Source organism: Chionomys nivalis, chromosome 18 (genome assembly GCF_950005125.1).
Source record: "Chionomys nivalis chromosome 18, mChiNiv1.1, whole genome shotgun sequence".
In the NCBI taxonomy this organism is placed as follows: domain Eukaryota; kingdom Metazoa; phylum Chordata; class Mammalia; order Rodentia; family Cricetidae; genus Chionomys; species Chionomys nivalis.
The window spans coordinates 7803943-7822533 of NC_080103.1; the positions used below are offsets into that span (position 1 = coordinate 7803943).

Below are 18591 nucleotides of genomic sequence, written 5' to 3' on the forward strand. Positions count from 1 at the left end.
TCATTAAGAGAACATTTAAAACTGACATTTCCTTTATTCCTCTTACTGTCAAAGATGATGACCCTGCTGCTTTACAGCCTCACTATGTGCATTTGATCATGCTCATTCTTTTCTAAGAAGAAAACTTAGTCCTCAAATTTACTCCATTCAAACAAAACTTTGACAGCCATCAGCATTCACCATCAGGCGTGTCTTGCTTCATCATCTACAGTAATTACACATGGCTAATATGTGCATTCAGTCATGATAATTGTGAGATATTCTTTCAGCAAGTGTACTGGACCTATAATCTTCTGGAGATGATAATCTATGTAACGTATAATGAGCACATTGCCTTGCTAGTAAAGACCTGAGAGTCACATGCAGTAATCTAAAACACGTTCAAAAGATTCCAAGCATTTATCATTTTTGGAACCCTGAGGCTGTTAATGGCAAGCACTCAAATTAAAAAACCTTATAGAATTTAATTTTTATTATTTCTTTTAAAGAAATGTGCCACATTTTCAGCAAGATAAAATATAGGACTTGAATTTTTAACTTAATGACTGGCTACTTCAATCCAGTATTCATCATCTTCTCAATCTTGGATCTCACAGTATCTTTGGAGCCAACTATATGCTCAAACTTAATTCTTAGGACAGCATAGATTGTCCTTGCTTCACAGACTTATGGTAGAATTATGGTACCTACAAGGTATGCCTCCTCCCTTCCTGTATCCAAGGGAAATCTCTAGTCAATTCATGACCAAGATTGAAATCTAACTGTTAGGAATTTTCCTAAGGCAAACTCTCTGCCAATGCAAAAAATCCCAATCAAGCCAAATCACAACAAGCCAAATTAAAAAATATCCAGGTTTAATGGGATTCCTGCGCGCTCGGGTGGACCCGAGGGGGAACCGGGAAGAGGCGAATGTGACCACCAGGGGGAGAGGAAAGAGACCATTAGGGACCTTTGGGGGTGTGGGGGGAGCAGTTTAAATAGACTGGAGGTGTGGTCAAGATTTTGGCGGGCTGTCTTGACCCTCCTCCAGGGAGGGGTCAAGGCTTGGCAGGCACAAGGGGGGGGAGGGGGGCTTAAAAAATGGAGGCCAGAGACCCGGACTTACACTAACCACCCTAACACACAATGTTTTTCTTTATTGAAAGTCTAAGATACATTATCTTGAACTGATTGTGGTGGCGCATGCCTTTTATCCCAGGGCTTGGGAGGCAGAAGGAGATGGATTTCTGTGAGTTTGAAGACAGCCTAGTCTAGGGAGGGAGTTCCAGGACAGTCAGAGTTACACACTAAGACCCTGATTCAAAAAACAAACAAACAAACAAACAAAAACAACAACAAATAAACAAAAAAGAAAAGCAAACACACAAAAAGTATGCTATCTTTACCATCCATTAATTGATTACAATACTCTTCTTCAGTTGACTTTCCACTTGTTTCATTTCCTAATATGAATGTTATAAGACAATCATTTGGACATTTTTTATTTTGAATGTTTTTCCCATGATGAACAATAAGCAACATGGCTATATGAAGTTCTGAGGTAATATATGAACTCTATCACTAGAGGAAAATCATATTTAATGCTTTAGACTGGAATTTGAAAAGTTTATAATTACGATAAGCCTTCTTAACTTTACAAACCTGGCACAAGTGGGAGAGTAGAAACTAGGTGAGTTTCATGTCACCTGGTGTCACAAAAACTAGAAAAGAACAGACTGTAAAAAGAGAGTTATAAAGCCATGTGCTGGTGGTGCATGCCTTTAATTCCAGCATTTGGGAGGCAGAGACAGGCGGATCTCTGTGAGTTCGAGACCATCCTGGTCTACAAGAGCTAGTTCCAGGACAACTAGGACTGTTACACAGAGAAATGTTATCAAAAAAGAAAAAAAAAAGGTAAGGAAAGGAAAGAAAGAAAGACAGGGAATACAAGGAAAATAAACTGTTGTGTGATATTTTGTTTATGTTCTGACAAATAAAGCTTGCCTGGAGATCAGAGGACAGAGCTAGCTAGTGAACCATAGAGATCTGGAAATCTGTACAGAGAGAGGTAAAAAGTCTCTAATGGCTGCTGCTGTTTCTTTGTTATTTCTACTTTTACCCTGATATCTGACTCAGAGTTTTTCATCGATAAGGCTAATTAGGATCACCCTTCAGTAAAAAAAGCATGGGAAGATGTTTTTGTACGGCCAGCCAGCTCCCAAATAATAAAATGAAAACTAATTATTAATTATGAAAGCTTAACCTTTAGCTAGTCTTGTTTTCAACTAGCTCTTATAACTTAATTAATCCATATTTTTAAATCAGAATTTAATGAGCCTTGGCTTATTAACACCTAGATTTCTTCTCCTCTTCCTCTCTCTCCCCAGAAATCCTGCCTATCCTCTCCTGCCTAGCTATGGGGCACTCGACTGTTTATGACACCAATTGCAGCAATACATCTCCACATAGTGTACAGATTCCACAACAGGAGGACAAGTCTTACAAGATGTGGTGGAGATATGTGATGGGACCTGAGTTTGTTTTAATGCTTTGATGTAAGGACTAACAAAAAGAGGGTGAAGTAGAAAGAAGAAATGATCACATTTTATTAAACAATCTTAAATATACTCCCATCAAGTCTGATGGCCTGATTGGATCCTTGGAACTTACATGGTGAAAGGAAAGAATAAAGTCCACAAGTTGCTTTCTGACCTCCACACAAATGCTTAGCATAGGCATGCAGGCATGATCACACGCACATGCACACACACACACACACACACACACAGAGAGAGAGAGGGAGAGAGAGAGAATAAATAAATATGTAATGTTTTAAAAGATGTAAGTTTATATAATCTCTTCAGTTTCGTTATCCTTATGATAATCCTAGCCTTTGGGATTATGAAGAGCAAAAATAACCTGTTCAAAGCATAAGGTAGAAAATCAATAAATAAGGGTGATGCCCATTGTCGAGTTCAATGGTCATGAAAATACAGAGTCTGCAGGAAGAAAGCCCATGTATAGAACTAGAGGTGGGATAAACCCAGCCCATTTCATTCTGGCGCCCTCAGTTCGGGAAACTTCCCTTGTCTTCCTACACTCCAGGCAGTGAGCTGGCCTAGCGCACAACAGCGGTCAAGTGTGAGATATGCCTACTTTCTCACTACAGTCCTGGGAGTCCAGTTAATTTACCCTCCTTTCCTTATTTGTGGGTACGGTAATCAAATTTTAGACACTATAGAAATTTAGTGAAGGCCAGATGATAAATTAAATGCCAAGCTGAACCCCACAGAGTCCCTCATTTGTCTGTTCAAAGTTATTTCATAATCACCTGATTATGGAGTGTGAGCATAAACTAACTGTACATACTGATTATACATACATACATACATACACACATATAATAGTATACATACTATTAAGTGCTTGCACAACCTACACAAATAGTTTTCTATTCAAATATAAAATGATGTGGTAGCTATAACAAACATCAACCATCTCATTTACAATATTGTTCTCGGTAAGAATGACTTGTTAAGGGGTAATTTGGAGCAGTGGATGACTTTGTAAATCTGAACATGATGGTCACAGAGACTTACCCACCAGGTATGCATTTTGTCATGGTTTGTAATAATAAAAACCTGGAAACCATCAAAATATCCCCAAATAGGTAATTAGGTACACTATCACACATCTATTCATATGACAGACTATTGCATACACATTGAAGCATTTTTAAAAGTACAAAATTTAGAAAGAAAACAAGATGAAAAACAGATATGCAGAGTAAAATGTAAAGACCAGTAATGGACCGAAAGTGATACAAGATGAAAAATGGACATAAAGAATAAAATGTAAAGATTGGTGATGCATGGACCATAAGTGGTACAAGATGAAAAACAGACCTGCAGAGTAAAATGGAAAGACCGGTAATGCGTGGACCGTAAGTGGTGGAGGCTGCTTTTTAATCCAGTCTGTCTAGTTCTAAACGAAGTGGCCTTCCTTTCCCAGTGTTTTAGAAGAGCTAATCGCCCCAAGAGTCTATAACTAAACTCTTCTCCCAGGCAATTCATATGCAACTGGGAAGATGCAGTTGAGGCACACAAAGTGCTTGCTAAGAAGGATGGGTGACAAATGCGCATTTACCTGTGTGCTCAGTAATCCGACATTCACGTTAGAAGCCACTTTAAGTTAGTTCAGAATGTAAGTGACAACATATTACTTAGTAGGGGAAATCTTGTTAAGCAGCCAACAAGAGTTCTTCCCCATTTGTAGGCCCACTCTTCAGAGAAATGCTGTGTGTGTGTGTGTGTGTGTGTGTGTGTGTGTGTGTGATATGCCCCAGGGGGTGCTCACTTGCCTTTATGGAAGTATGTGGAAGCTAGAGGCGGACATAAGTATGTCTTCATCAATCAGTCTCCACCTTATTTGTGTATTGTTTTATTGACTGACTGAGAATTGTCTTTCACTGAACCTCACATACCCCACCCCCACCCCTGCTCTGAGTGTACTGATGTGCACTGCTGCACCTAGCTCTTTACATGGATTAAATAAAAGGCAAAAGGATATCTGGTGTGGAGGAGTAAGTAAAGAAAAGGGAGCTCTGATACAATGTCAGGGTGAGCCAATAAAGGGGGTTGCTCAAAAATAAAAACTATTAGGTCTGGGGAAATGGCTCTGCTGTTTTTGTAGAGGACCTGAGCTGGGTTCCCAGCACTCAACTTGCACTGCTGGTAATTCCAGTTCTAGAGGCTCCCGTGTCCTCTTTTGGCCTCTGCAGGCCCCTGAACACATGTACACATACATAATATTCAGTGAGTGTCTTAGTTTGGGTTTCTGTTGCTGTCAAGAGACACTAAGACCACAGCAACTCTTATAAAGGAAACGTTTAATTGGGATGGCTTATAGTTTCAGGGGTTTAATCCATTATTATCACGGTGGGACACAGACATGGTGTTGGAGAAGCCTCTAAGAGTTCTACATCTTGGACGCAGGCAGCAGAAGGAGAGATTGTGTTCTGGGTGTAGCTTGAACATAGGAGACCTCAAAGTCCACCCCACAGTGGCACACTTCCTCCAACAAGGCCACACCTACTCCAACAAGGTCACACCTCCTATGAGCCAGGATTCAAACACATAAGTCTATGGGTGTCGTACCTATTCACCACCACAGTGAGTGACATACACATAAGCATAAAAATTTTAAAAATTGTTTGTTATATTAAGTAATAGATATTTTCCTACACTTATTTATTTGTTTATTGGAGGAGGGGAAATATCATGTTGGTTGCATCCATGGAGGTCAGAGGACAACTCATAGCTATCAACTCTTTTCCTCCAACATGTGGGGTCCAGGAAAAGAATCAAGCATGGTAGCAGGTGTCTTTACCCACTGCACCATCTTGCCAATCCGTAACTTTGATGGAGGTGGGTCTTGTATTAATCTGTTGCTTTCATTGGTTAATTAATAAAGAAACTGCCTAGGCCCATTAGATAGGCCAACCCTTAGGTGGGTGGAGTAGACAGAACAGAATGCTGGGAGAAAGAAGCCGAGTCAGTGAGTCACCATGATTCTCCCACTCCAGACAGATGCAGGTTAAGATCTTTCCTGGTAAGCCAGCTCGTGGTACTACACAGAATATTAGAAATGGGTTAGATCAATATGTAAGAGCTAGCCAATAAGAAGCTGGAACTAATGGGCCAGGCAGTGTTCAAAAGAATACAGTTTCTGTGTAATTATTTCGGGGCATAAGCTAGCCATGCGGGCAGCTGGGTGCCGGGACGCAGCCCTGCCGCTCACACTATAACATAACTTGAGTGTTTTTTGTTTTTTTTGTTTGTTTGTTTTGTTTTTTGTTTTTTTTTTTTTTGTTCGGTTTTTTTTTTTTTGGTTTTTTTTTTTTTTTTTTTTGAGACAGGGTTTCTCTGTAGCTTTTTTTTGGTTCCTGTCCTGGAACTAGCTCTTCTAGACCAGGCTGGCCTCAAACTCACAGAGATCCACCTGCCTCTGCCTCCCGAGTGCTGGGATTAAAGGCGTGCACCACCACCGCCCGGCCATAACTTGAGTTTTTAAACTTCTGTCTTGCTTTTTTTTTTAAAGATTTATTTATTAAGTATACAACATTCTGCCTGCATGTGTGCCCACACATCAGAAGAGGGTGCTAGATCTCATTACAGATGATTGTGAGCCACCATGTGGTTGCTGGGAATTGAACTCAAGACCTCTGGAAGAGCAGCCAGTGCTTTTAATCACTGAACCATCTCTCCAGCCCCTGTCTTGCTTTCTGAATTATATTTTTCAGTTTTTCTATCCTGTTCTTTACTACTGACATTCAAATATTCCTACTGGCCCACTTATATCAATAAAAGGATAACAGGTTTCTTCTAATATGCATTAACAGGCTTGTTTTCACAAAATTTGTGACAGGGTTGGATAAAGTTTGCAATGTCCAAGTACTTTTTTATAGTAGAATGTGACATTTTACTCATTCTGTCAATCAAAAATGCAATTGAAAAATATTTCCAATATTAAATGAACTCAATCTAAGAAATCAACTTTTAGGTTTTTACATGTCAATATTAGGCTTTAAAAGGACAGTCTATATAATTATGTTCAAAACTATTTACCCGCAAACTTGTAAATGTTTGGTGTTAGGATGTTTACACACAGCTCAGTTGTGGGTGTTAAGTTCTCTGGCTTCAAGGAAGGACATTTTGTTCACTTCTTGAATAGAAATATCAGTTACTGCTGGGGTAGCATCTTCTTGGTAGTTCTTCCACTGCTGGTTTTTGGCATAGTTATCTGTGATGGTATGAATGGAGCTGAGTGGAGAGGTACTCGCCATGTTAATTCCATATAAGAGCACATAGCCAATCACAGCAGCAGTAAGGAGGCAGACAGGCAATGTGACAGCCCAGTATTTTTGAGGCCAGTAAGTTAAGCCTAAGGAGTTTTGCCAGGATTCAGGAATGAAAACCCATGCAAGATAAAGTGTGAAGCCAAGTAGAAGTTTAAGAAAAGAACAAAGACATAAACCATTCTTTCTGAAAAGGCAACAGTGAATTACCCACCATCTTCCCCGAGGCTGTGGCTTTATCTCTCAGCCCTTCCCCCACAGTGTGGCTAGCTGACTGCAGAGTCCCCACACACCCAAATGTCACAATGGAGCATGTATTCCTAGACAGCTCAAGTCTTTCCACATTAGGTGTTTTAGCTCTCAGTCAGTCTAAGGGTTGGTTAACAAACGCTAATAGAGCACCATATTTCTCTCTTCTCTGGGTAGAGTCCCATCTCCAATAATCTCACATTTAACATTTCTCAAAGATGTTTAATTCCTTCTGGGAAGAACCAGTTACTAATTTACTAGGCGAAAAAAAAAAAACTGTACCCAGAAGGTTAGATAGTAAGTGCCCACATGTCTGTGGTGTGTGCTGGACAAGGGAGGAGGAGGGGAATGAAGTTACTACAGTACTCAGATCAGAAATTCTAAAACACTCCGAGATATCACTTCTTGGTAAAGCTAGCAGATATGCATTCAATATATACCACACCCCTCCCCAATAAAATAAACTAGAGAAGGGAGATGGAGATTAACCACATAGAAATGTCCCTTACACAAGCCATGATTCTCATTTACATCCACCTCGTCTCCCAGCTCTGAGTTCAGCATTCGAATGTCATGGTCTGTCCTCACTTCTGCAGCCTGCAGCTGCACCTCCTGGGCCTTCTTCCCACTGTGGTCATCGACATCCACTGCTCCTGTCCATTCTCTACCTCTATGCTGACGTCTCACTCAGTCAGGATTCCCCTAATTTCCCCGTAGTTCTGGCTTATTTAGTTTAATGTTTTATTTTATAAATGTATATATATTTTTCAAAATTGTATTTAATAAAAAGGGATTTTTTAAAGTTAAGACGTTTATTTTAGAGAATCCTAGGCAGGACATTAAAAGCATACGATGTTGAGAGGGTGAGGCAGCACAGTAAATGAAGGTGCCTCCTGCCAAGTCTGATGGCCTGCGTTTGGGCCCCAGAATTCGTGTGATGGACGGAGAGAACTCTGACTGTTACAAGTATGCTGTACCCGGACACACACGCCTGAGATGAGGGCAGGAAGAAGAAAACAAAGAGAATAAATACCATTGCAAAAATATTTTTAAGAACATATATTACTTCAGTCTACCACAATCTTAAATAAGCTTCCATTACATTGAGAATAAGTAAAATAAGATTAGGAAAATATAAACATAAACTGAAACTTCACTTATTGCCAAACTTTCCATTATTATAATCATTAAAAATTATAAATTATTTTATTGACCATTCTTTCCAAAGTAGCTATCATATATGTTTTATTTGATGTTCTTACTCAAGACTCCAGTGGTTACCTTTCAGGAGAAATAATTCTTATCTCTGCCCCTCCCCCTTTTAACCTCCCTCTCCTTTCCCTCATCCCTTCTCATTTCTATGTCATACTTAAAATTAGAGGGGTAAGAACATTACCTAGGGATGATTCCAGAGATCTGTTTAAGATGAGACAGGGCCACCAGGTTTTTTTTTTTGTTTTGTTTTTTTTTTTTTCCGGTCATAGTAGAGGTATCTGTGGCTTACTGTACTACACTCTATAGACTTTTAAACACAAGATACAATAAATAAATAAATAAATAAACACAAGATACAAAGCAGCCTCCTTTCTGCTCTGCCAGCATGCTCTAAGTCACCTCTCAGAGTGTGAATATTAATAAATAACACGGTTTTCAGTAAGCACTGGGACAAGAGGGACTGTATAAGGGAGTATAAGCCTTCTCTCATGGTGTTCAGAGAGAAGGCAAAAGATAGCCTTAGCCTTTTCAAATAGGAACTAGAATCTAAAGTCATAGACATTTAAAGGTGAAAGAATTGGAAACAGGAGCTGAAGGATCTTACAAAGCTCAATTCCCATAGCCACCCCCCACATTAGGAAGCTCACAACTGTAGCTTCAGGGGACCCAGTGCCCTTTTTTGACTTCTGCATGCAAAAAGCTTACTTATGCATACAAGCACATATGTACACATGTAAGTGTTAAAATAAGTAAAATAAAAGGCATCTGGCCAGGGTATAATGTCATGCAATAATAAATAATGTGGATACGATTTGGTCTTTGGAATCTGACACCTCATCAGCAGGAGGCTGCTGTTGGTATTGTCCCCAAGCTAACTAAACTTGCTGAATGCTGAACATGGTGTCATGTGTTTTCTCAAGAACTACTTACTCTTCCCATGACAGGGCTCCCCCATAACCTAATGATGCAGTCTCTCTGTGAACAGATTCAGAAACAGAGAACTCATGCTTTAGGAGAGGTACTTCTCAGTGTAGACAACTCTACTCATTAGAAAATTCTTAAGAAGAACTAGAGTCTGGCTTCTAGAAAGTTCCAATCATGCAATCTGCAATCTTTCAGCTGCAGTCAGTCTCTGCATTACACAGCATAGGGAGATGGAGTCATACGTGTTGCATTTATCTAATTATCTTTATCGATAAAAAAATGGGAGTCAGATATTAGGGTAAGAACCTGAATGGTCAGAGAAGCAGTAGAGAAGCAATCAGTGACCTCTTATCGCTTCCCTTCCTCCATCCAAAAGGGCTGAGAGCCTCTCTAAGCCCTGCCTTACTACTGCCTGTCTCTCTTTGGTCCTCAGTCCTCCGAAACCTCTGAGGCTAATTTTAGTCAGCTAGTAGCTAGCTCTGCTCTCTGATCCAAAAGAAATTTTATTGTCAGAATTTGATCAAAATATCACACAACACATGTTCTGGAGACATTTAGATTCTGAATCTGGACACTTCCATTTACTAGATACATGTCTCCACCCACGTTGCTCAACAGTTAAGAGCCTTAACTCCTCCATCTATTAAAAGGATAATAACGATGTGCAAGTACTATGAGGCTTAAGATAGCCCGTGCAAAGCACCTGATCTGTAATGAGCATTCCTTTCTCTTCCACACCCATGGAAATGGCTGCTATTTGGAAGACAGTTATTTGTGTCCCCTCCGAGTCTTTTCTTCCAACTGAGCCACAGACAGTTTCCTTCAGTAACTTCTCACGAGACTGACCATTGCACTCTAAGACAAGGACACACTCACATTCAATACTAAATAAACCAGTGCATGACACAGAGTTCAAAAAATAGTTTGTACAGACAGAATGTTAGCTAATCAAAGCCAAACTGACCTCATGCTGTCCCTGCCTTTCTGTAGCAGGGCTTCTTTGTGGGGAGGAGTGTGCTGAGAAACTGTTTAAAGATACAAACTATCAGAGGAAACTATTTAGAGATGCAAGCTATCAGATGAAACTGTTTAAAGATACAAGCTATCAGAGTGGAGTTTCCCCAGCCCTCAGTTAACTTGTAAGATTTTGTCCTCTTGTCCGGAAACTCAGAACAAAGGTTTTGCTGAGTAACAACTCTTCCTACAGCCTGTTTTCTCACTTATTTTCCCAATGTCATTTTTTCAAAAACTTCATCATCATCATCATCATTATTATTATTATTATTGTTATTATTATTATTTGGTTTTTTTGAGACAAGGTTTCTCTGTAGCTTTGGTGCCTGTCCTGGAACTAGCTCTTGTAGACCAGGCCTCGAACTCACAGAGATCTGCCTGCCTCTGCCTCCTGAATGCTGGGATTAAAGGTGTGCACCACCACCGCCAGGCCATCTTTTATTCTTGTTTCTATAGATAGATTCACTTCTTACGGCCTTTGAAAGAAGAGGGAAAGATGTCTTAAAACACACTATCTTGTTTAAAACATCTAAGAAGAGAACAATAATTTTCTTCTGATTTAAGGATTTCTAAAAGAGACCCAAATCTGAATGGCAATAAAAACATTCTTCCCAAAGAGGATGGTAGACTCAGTTCTGACCCTACCTCAGCTTCCATAGCTCCCTCTCCCCATTACAGAGAGAAATGGTCATTTGGATGTTCATGTCTGAGCTTAATAAATTAGAAAAATGCCCTCTAAAGGTAGCTGTCAATCATATTTTAAAAATAGCATCCTCTTAGGTAAGCAAGGTTTTGCATATCTAGCAAGAGATTGTTTTTAATCTAACTTGGCCTTTGGACATGGAGAGGAGAACATGAAAACAGCTGAATCAACCAGTATCTCCAGCCTTGTCCCATGATTAAGCAGGCTTTATGTTAAATAGTGATTGATGCCCCTTTCTCAAGGTTAGGTCAAACAGAGGCCAGACTGCAGGCAGAGGGAAGAATCAGATGACTTCAGAGGTCCCTGTCAGCCCTATGATTTGTCAACCAGAAACATAATTATGTCCTCAGGTTAAGAACAGAAAGAGAAAGAAAACAAAAAATCCACCAACTCTGAAGCCCTAAAAAACACTTCAAAATTATATCCTACAAAAATCAGTAAGTGGAAAAGAGATCTTTCCACTTCTTTTTTGATGAGTCTGATAAGACTTAACTGGAGTTACCACAGCAGGGAGAGCCAAGGCAGAGAACAAGGAGGAGAGACTGACTTTGGTGATGATGAATCAGGTCATTAGGCCCAGAGGGAGTCTCCTTCTAACTAAGCAATTAGAGACTCAATAAAAAGGTCCCAGTGCCTGCTGCATCACACAGCCCGCTGCCCCACATTCCGCTCGCTCTCACTCCCGAACGAGGTAAGTCTCGTAGATTAGAGTGTACCTCTGCTGCCGCTTGCTTGTACGTGAGACTGTGGAGACAGTGTCAGTAGCTCAGAGGAAGGGCAGCCTTGTTCAGGATGTCAAACTGGGATCCTGCCATCCCGGACACAGTCTGCAAAAGAAAAATGCAAAGCCCATACCATAGGTTCTATTTAATAAGACATGGGACCTAGATCTATATTAAAATGAAGGGTAGATTAAATTAAATAACAGCTAATGAGGGAGGGTCAGGACTGGGTTTTATCACTTAGTTCTTACGGAACAATGTTCCTTGGTAAACACGTGTTACACTAGGGTTGATTTTTCAGAACACGACCCTTTTTTCTTCTAAAAGCTCTATGAACTTGAGAGCTATATGTTCTTTGCTAGCAGACTAGGCTAGACTGAGTCAAGGTGAGAGGAAAAGGACGGACACTCTCAAATGGGGTTCGGAGCCTTGCTCTGCCTCCATTGGCTTCGTTTGTGGGGGTTAATACTTAGGTTTCAGCTCCTTTCCTTTCTTTTCCTCTCTGTGCTTGAAAGTGTCCTTTAAACACACGAGTGCTGCTGTTTATTGCAGCATAAAGTAAGTGTCTGTTCTTCTATTACCTACCTATGGTATGTCTAATCTTACCACAATATCTCTTGTAAAACTTAAATCACTCTTTGAATGCAAACACAATATTTACAATATAGAATACAGTAGGCATTGTGGGCAGAGTTTGGCAGGAGCAGGAAGGATGACTTTGGTTTGCTTTTCCTGAAGGGCCTATCCTGGAAGATGAGCCTTGTTTATTTTAAAGATCTATTTATTCTTATTTTATGTGCATTGGTGCTTTGCCTGCAAGTGTGCCTGTGTGTGTGTGTGTGTGTGTGTGTGTGTGTCAGATCTTGGAGATACAGACAGCTGTGAGCTGCCATGTGGGTGCTGGGAACAGAATCCACATATGTCCTCCATCCTCTGCAAGAACCAGTGCTCTTAACCACTGAGCATCTCTCCAGCTCCGACCTTCCTCTTTCCTGCAGCCTCTTCCAAGTTTGAAAGATGTCGAGGCTCCTGAGAGGTATCTTCTGCGTCATTGAGACATTCCACAAGTATACTAGTGAGGATGGCAGCAGCAAGGCAAGGCTGACCCACAGAGAGCTGAGACAGCTCCTGGAGGCGGAGATTGGGGACTTCCTTCAGGTGAGGAGCTTTCTCTTCTTCTATGCCTCTTTGTCACCAAAGCAGGTGGTGCTATCGGTGTGCTCGCTTGTATTTGGCTATCAGGCTCTCTGTTTGAATTGGCCTTGGACATGGCTAGCAGGCCCTCTGCTTGATCTGGCCTTGGACATGGCTAGCAGGCTCTCTGTTTGAATTGGCCTTGGACTTGGCTGGCAGGCACTCTGTTTGAACTGGCCTTTGAACATTATTTTCTCAGTCTCAGCTGCCTCTTATGTGCAACTGCTTAGTCAGTCATGCAGAGAAAAGGCGGTTTCCATTACGTAACTGTTGCTTCATCGCGGCAGACCTGGCTGCACAGTCACGGCCCCATGATGTTTCTAACTCAGCTCACATGTGATGCAATTGCTAGTGCTGGGCTTAGGGCTAAGAAGGCAAAAAAAAAAAAATCCAGAATTGATGGGTTCTCACTGTTTAAGGCAAGTTCACTGTTAAGAGGAGTAAGGTTAAAACAAATTTTATTAAAGGTTCTCAGGAGACCTGAAGATACTCAGAACGCGTGATCACATGTTTGATCTTTGTGTTTACACGCAGCCTCATATCTTTCATGCTGTGGAGAGAAAGCTGAACCTGCTGGATACCGACAGAGATGGCACCATCAGCTTTGAGGAATTTCTTCTCGCAATCTTCAGCCTATTGAACCTCTTTTATCTTGACACATCATTACTAAATTCAGAACCAAGACTGGTGTCTAAGTCAGAGAAGATGGATGGTGTGGACCTTCGGGCAGCCACCAGAAGCAGTCAGCAGGTAGTAGGGGTGGGACCAACTCAAGAGAGATTGCTGTTTGCACCAGAAATGGCATCATCAGCTCAGCCTAGTCATGAAGATGGTGAGGCAGGTGGACACAATAAGATGAGCCCATTGGAAGACATTAAGACCCAAAACCTGCCACAAGAGGTGTCTGAGCCTCATGACCCTGAGAACCAACACCCAGAGGAGGATGGTCAGGAAATCGCACAAGATGTGCCAGCAACAGAATACGATGGAGTTCAATTTCAGAGAAATATGCCAGGGGAGGTGTCCAAACAGAGCCACAGTCCAACACAGGTGATCTCCAAAGAAGGAGGTAGGGCAGTCAGGAAGCAAAGTGACACCAAGGTAAGGGACCATATGGCACAGAGGCCATCTGAAGGTGAGGAACAGGCTACAGAAAAGAGCAAGCATTCCGTAACACAAGATCCATTCCCACAAAAAGAGGACAGAGTCATGTCGGAGCACACTGACTCCCCACTGGAAGCTGCTGCTGGGAAAGCATCTCAGACACAGAAAGTCATCGAGCTTACGGATGATAGTAGAATATCCGAAACTCAAGAACCAGGAGAGGATGCTGGCAGAACATCACCCAGAACCACAAATTTAGAGAACCTCAAGGGCGAGAGTAGAACATCGGAGACTCACGGGTTTCCAGCACAAGAAGGAAAATATGAAACACAGAACCAATCTGCCGAACGTGGAAGCGAAACATCTACTCAAGGCAAACGGGAGGAGGAGAGAAACGAACGTGATAGAAAAACCAGACCTCCGACACCAGAAGCCCAAACACAGGATGAGAAGTGTCAAGAATTTTCAGGACCATGGAGGGAACCCAGTACCCAAGGGCTAAGCTCAGAAGAAAATCAGAACCTCCCTGAAATTAAGGAAGAATCCATCTCAGGAACAGAGGCAAGACACAGTGAGGATGATGCAGCAGAGGCATTTTTGATCAACAAAAGCAGTCCCGCAACTGAAGAGACACTGGGAACAAAAGGAAGGTCCCAGGAGCTGGCCCGACTTGAGAACCAATCTCAAGGGAAAAATCGTAGAGTCACCGGGACTCATGACAAGCCAGTCAGGAAGGAAGATCAGAGTGAGGGGGATGATCCTGAGGTATCACTTACACAGAGTGACCTGGCTCCAGAGGTGGGCAGCACCAGCTCAGATTCAGGTGAGCCACAGGTGCTAGGAGGTGTGCAGAGTCAGGCAGACACCCCTGGAGACTCTAAGCAAGGAAGTGATGATGACAAGCCAGATCCCCAGAAACAGGGAGCACCAGGCAAGAGCCGCAGAGTGCAGAAGGCAGTAGTGTTGTCAATCCAAGAAGACAGACAGTTCCGGGAGGAACAGGAACAGCCCGCTAGAGAGAAGCAGGATACTCTAGGGGCAGCTGTGCAGCCCAGGGAAGGACAGGAGGTGCAGGAGCCCACAGCAGGAGGTGAAAACAGAAAATCTCCAGAGGCAGAGGGTTCAGGGGCCCAGTGAGTCTGAAATGTTTATCTATGTGACTTGATGGGAACACTAAATTAATGCTGGTAATTAAATAACCTGAAGATCAGATTCTGCTGTTGGCTCAGTTCTTGCTTTATTCTCCGTCTCGCCTTGACGACACTGAAAGAAACAAACAATCATTTACTCGTAGGTTTCTTTTTTCTTTCCTGGAATATCGTAAGTAGAGAGTGATGCTCACGCGGTTACCATTGACTTAGGAGTAGTTATCATGTTTCCCGGAAGCCAAAGCACCAGCGAGCGCCCTTCTCTTGGCATTCTGCCCCAGCTTCATATTTTTCCACTTAATTTATACCTCTTAAAAAAGGTATGTTTTAGAAAACCCAAAATTTAAAAAATATGCCTTCTCTACCTCTCGTCAACACTTTCAGCTCTTTCCGTTCTTTTTGTTTTTATGGCGGATGAGGTGGGTCTCTGTGTATGTGGAGATCAGAAGTCAAGACTGGATGTCTTCTTCAATGTGCTCGCCTCCTTACTTGGAGAGACAGGGTTTCTCACCAAACCTGGCATTCAGTCAGACTCTCTGGTCAGCAAGCTCCAGAGATCCCCCTATCTGCTTCCTCGGTTGCTGGAACTCCAGGGACACCACCAGCTCTGGTTGTTCATATGAGTACTGGGGATCTGAACTCCAGTCCTCGTGTATATATGACAGGCAACGTAATGGCTGAGCCAGCTCCCAGCTCCCAGGTCTCCTCATTCTACCTTCAAATGTAAATGAATAGCCCCATCTGATAAAAATAATCTTCAACAACCAAAAGATAGGATCTCTCTCTCTGTGTCTCACAAACACGCACACATACACAAACACACACATACATAAACACACACACAAGCATAAGCTTATCAGCAACTTTATCAAAATAAATTCATGAGAGAGACTATACTGATGGCCATTATCTATGTTGCTACAGTTTGGATCTGGAATGTCCCTCCGAGACCCATGTGTTAACAGCTTATTGTCTGACTTGTGATATTATTGGGAAGTAATGGAAGCTTCAAGAGATAGAACCTGATGAGAAATTTTACATGACTGGAAAAGGGCTCTTCAAGGGGGTTATGGGACTCTGGTCTCCCCTCTCTTTGTGTTTCAAGGTCTGCCATGATGTGTTCCCAGGCACAGGCCGATAGGAGGTGGGGGTAGGACATGAAGAGAGCACAAAGAAATAATGGGAGTTATATAGATTGGGATTCTTCTACTCTATAGCATATTAAAATGTACTATTTTGTCGGGCGGTGGTGGCACACGCCTTTAATCCCAGCACTCGGGAGGCAGAGGCAGGCGGATCTCTGTGAGTGCGAGACCAGCCTGGTCTACAAAAGCTAGTTCCAGAACAGGAACCAAAAGCTACGGAGAAACCCTGTCTCAAAAAATCAAAAATAATAATAATAATAATAATAATAATAATAATAAAATAAAATGTACTATTTTAATAGTATAGAGTAAAAGAATATTCTCTAGCATATTAAAAAGAGCAAAGAGGAGGCATAACCTAAATGCCTGTCATTGTGGAAATGGCTAACTAGCTTGTGGTTTCTAGGTACTGCGAAATGACAGAAACTAATGGGGAAGGATTATACACATTCCTCAATGTAATATACACATAAGTATATGCCTCTGTGTTGTCTTGAATACCAAACCAAGGAGTATATCACATATGTAATTATGTATAGATTATCTACGTACCCTCCACTTGACACACCTAAAGACCTATAACCTCCTTGGCTTTGAATATCGTAGCACCATGCACTGACAACCACCTGTCCAGAAATGCTCTCTTCATGTTCTGCCCGCACCTCCCTTGTGACTCCATCATCTCCAGTTTCTCTTCTCTTTCTAGGCTTTCTTTCTCCTTCGACCTCCATCCCATGCATCTTCTTAGCTTTTTGTCTGCACTGATGCTCTCAGTCTGCTTGTTCACATGTTTAGCCCACCCTACAAAGAAGCTGCTCCTTCTGAGATTTGTCAGCCCTTGCCGCGTAAATTTGTCAGCCCTTTCCCCGTAAACTAGACTTGTCCACTTCACTTCCTTTCTGCTGCCTTTCCTTCAATCCCCGTTCCATCAGGGTTCAAAGACACAAATACTGAAACCAGCAATTGCCTTCTTTTTAATTCTTTGTATCTAATCCACCATAGTATCTTTTCATGAGGTTTTCTTTTTGTAAATACATCTTTCAGACAGGTCTTTCATCTCTCTTTATAATATCATCCTCCAGATAGATCTTCTTCCCCATTACATGTAAGACTTCACTTATCTAAGCTAGTGTCTCTCTCTTCCACTTCACTGATGGAGGAAGGTCATTGACTAATAAAGAAACTGCCTTGGCCCATCTGATAGGGCAGAATTTAGATAGGTGGAGTAAACAGAATAGAATGCTGGGAGGAAGAGGAAGTGAGCTCAGACTCGACAGCTCTGCTCTCTGGAGCAGAGGCCATGCTCCCCTCTCCCCGGCAGACGCGATAAAGCTCCGACCCAGGATGGACGTAGGCTAGAATCTTCCTGGTAAGCACACCTTGGGGTGCTACATACATGAATAGAAATGGGCCAAGCAGTGTTTAAAAGAATACAGTTTGTGTGTCATTATTTCGGGTATAAAGCTAGCCGTGCAGGAGCCGGGCAGGAAGAAAAGCAGGCCCGCAGCTCACTACTACACTTCACCAAATGTCTAAATGTCGCCTCTCCTATGGGAGCCAACTCCAAGAATACTACATCTATTATAAAATATTTATTTTAAAAAATGCATGGTGCAGGGTTGGAGAGATGACTCGGTGGTTAAGAGCACTTGTTTCTCTTCTAGAGGACCCGAGTCCAGTTCCCATCACCCACAGCAGGCAGCTCAGACTTGTTTGTAACTTCAGCTTTGGGAGATCCAATGCCTTTGACCTCCTCAGACCTGACACTCACATGCATATCTACATGCAGACAACACACCTACGCATGACTGAAAAAAACTATTTAAAAAAAAAAAACCTATGGTAGTACCAGATGTGGTGTTAAGGGCATAACCGAAATCAGGACAAATAACCCTTCACCTTGGAGCTTACATTCTAGTAAGGGAATGGAGAGTCTAACAGCAATAGAACAAGAAATAATAAGGAGGCTCCAGGCAGTACAGTAATGAAGAGGCCAGAGCATGGGGGTGGTGATGGGAGGTGGATGTCAGAAGCATGGCTTTGACCATTTGACCTTCTAGGTTCCTCCTGCCCATCAAATTTGACCTCCCTGCAGTTCATTGTCCTCACATGAGCCTCTGCTTTCAGTGTTCTCGTGAGTTCTAATTATGGTGTGCTAGACGTACCATCCCTCTCTCTGTGTGCTAGACATACCATCACTCTCCTCTCCGTGCATGCTAGATGTATCATCCCTCTCCATGTGTGCTAGACGTACCATCCCTCTATGTGTATGCTAGACGTACCATCCCTCTCCTCTCTCTGTGTGTATGCTAGACGTACCACCCCTCTCCTTTCCATG

General features: G+C 42.1%; 1 protein-coding gene and 1 pseudogene across 1 annotated transcript; one reads left to right on the plus strand and one right to left on the minus strand.

Moving 5' to 3' along the window:
- Positions 1 to 6649: 6649 nt before the first annotated feature.
- LOC130890099 (phosphatidylinositol N-acetylglucosaminyltransferase subunit P-like) lies at positions 6650 to 7017 on the minus strand (annotated as a pseudogene).
- A 5662-nt stretch (positions 7018 to 12679) lies between these two features.
- On the plus strand, positions 12680 to 15097 carry Tchhl1 (trichohyalin like 1). Its single transcript, XM_057792903.1, has 2 exons — positions 12680 to 12820; positions 13391 to 15097. Exons 1-2 carry the CDS (start codon positions 12680 to 12682, stop codon positions 15095 to 15097), a joined length of 1848 nt encoding a protein of 615 aa, XP_057648886.1.
- The last annotated feature ends 3494 nt before the right edge of the window (positions 15098 to 18591 follow it).

Coding starts and splice junctions, on each gene's coding strand:
- Tchhl1 (XM_057792903.1), top strand. CDS start 12,680: ATGTCGAGGCTCCTGAGAGGTATCTTCTGCGTCATTGAGACATTCCAC. Junction 12,821..13,390: donor AGATTGGGGACTTCCTTCAG/GTGAGGAGCTTT, acceptor GTTTACACGCAG/CCTCATATCTTTCATGCTGT.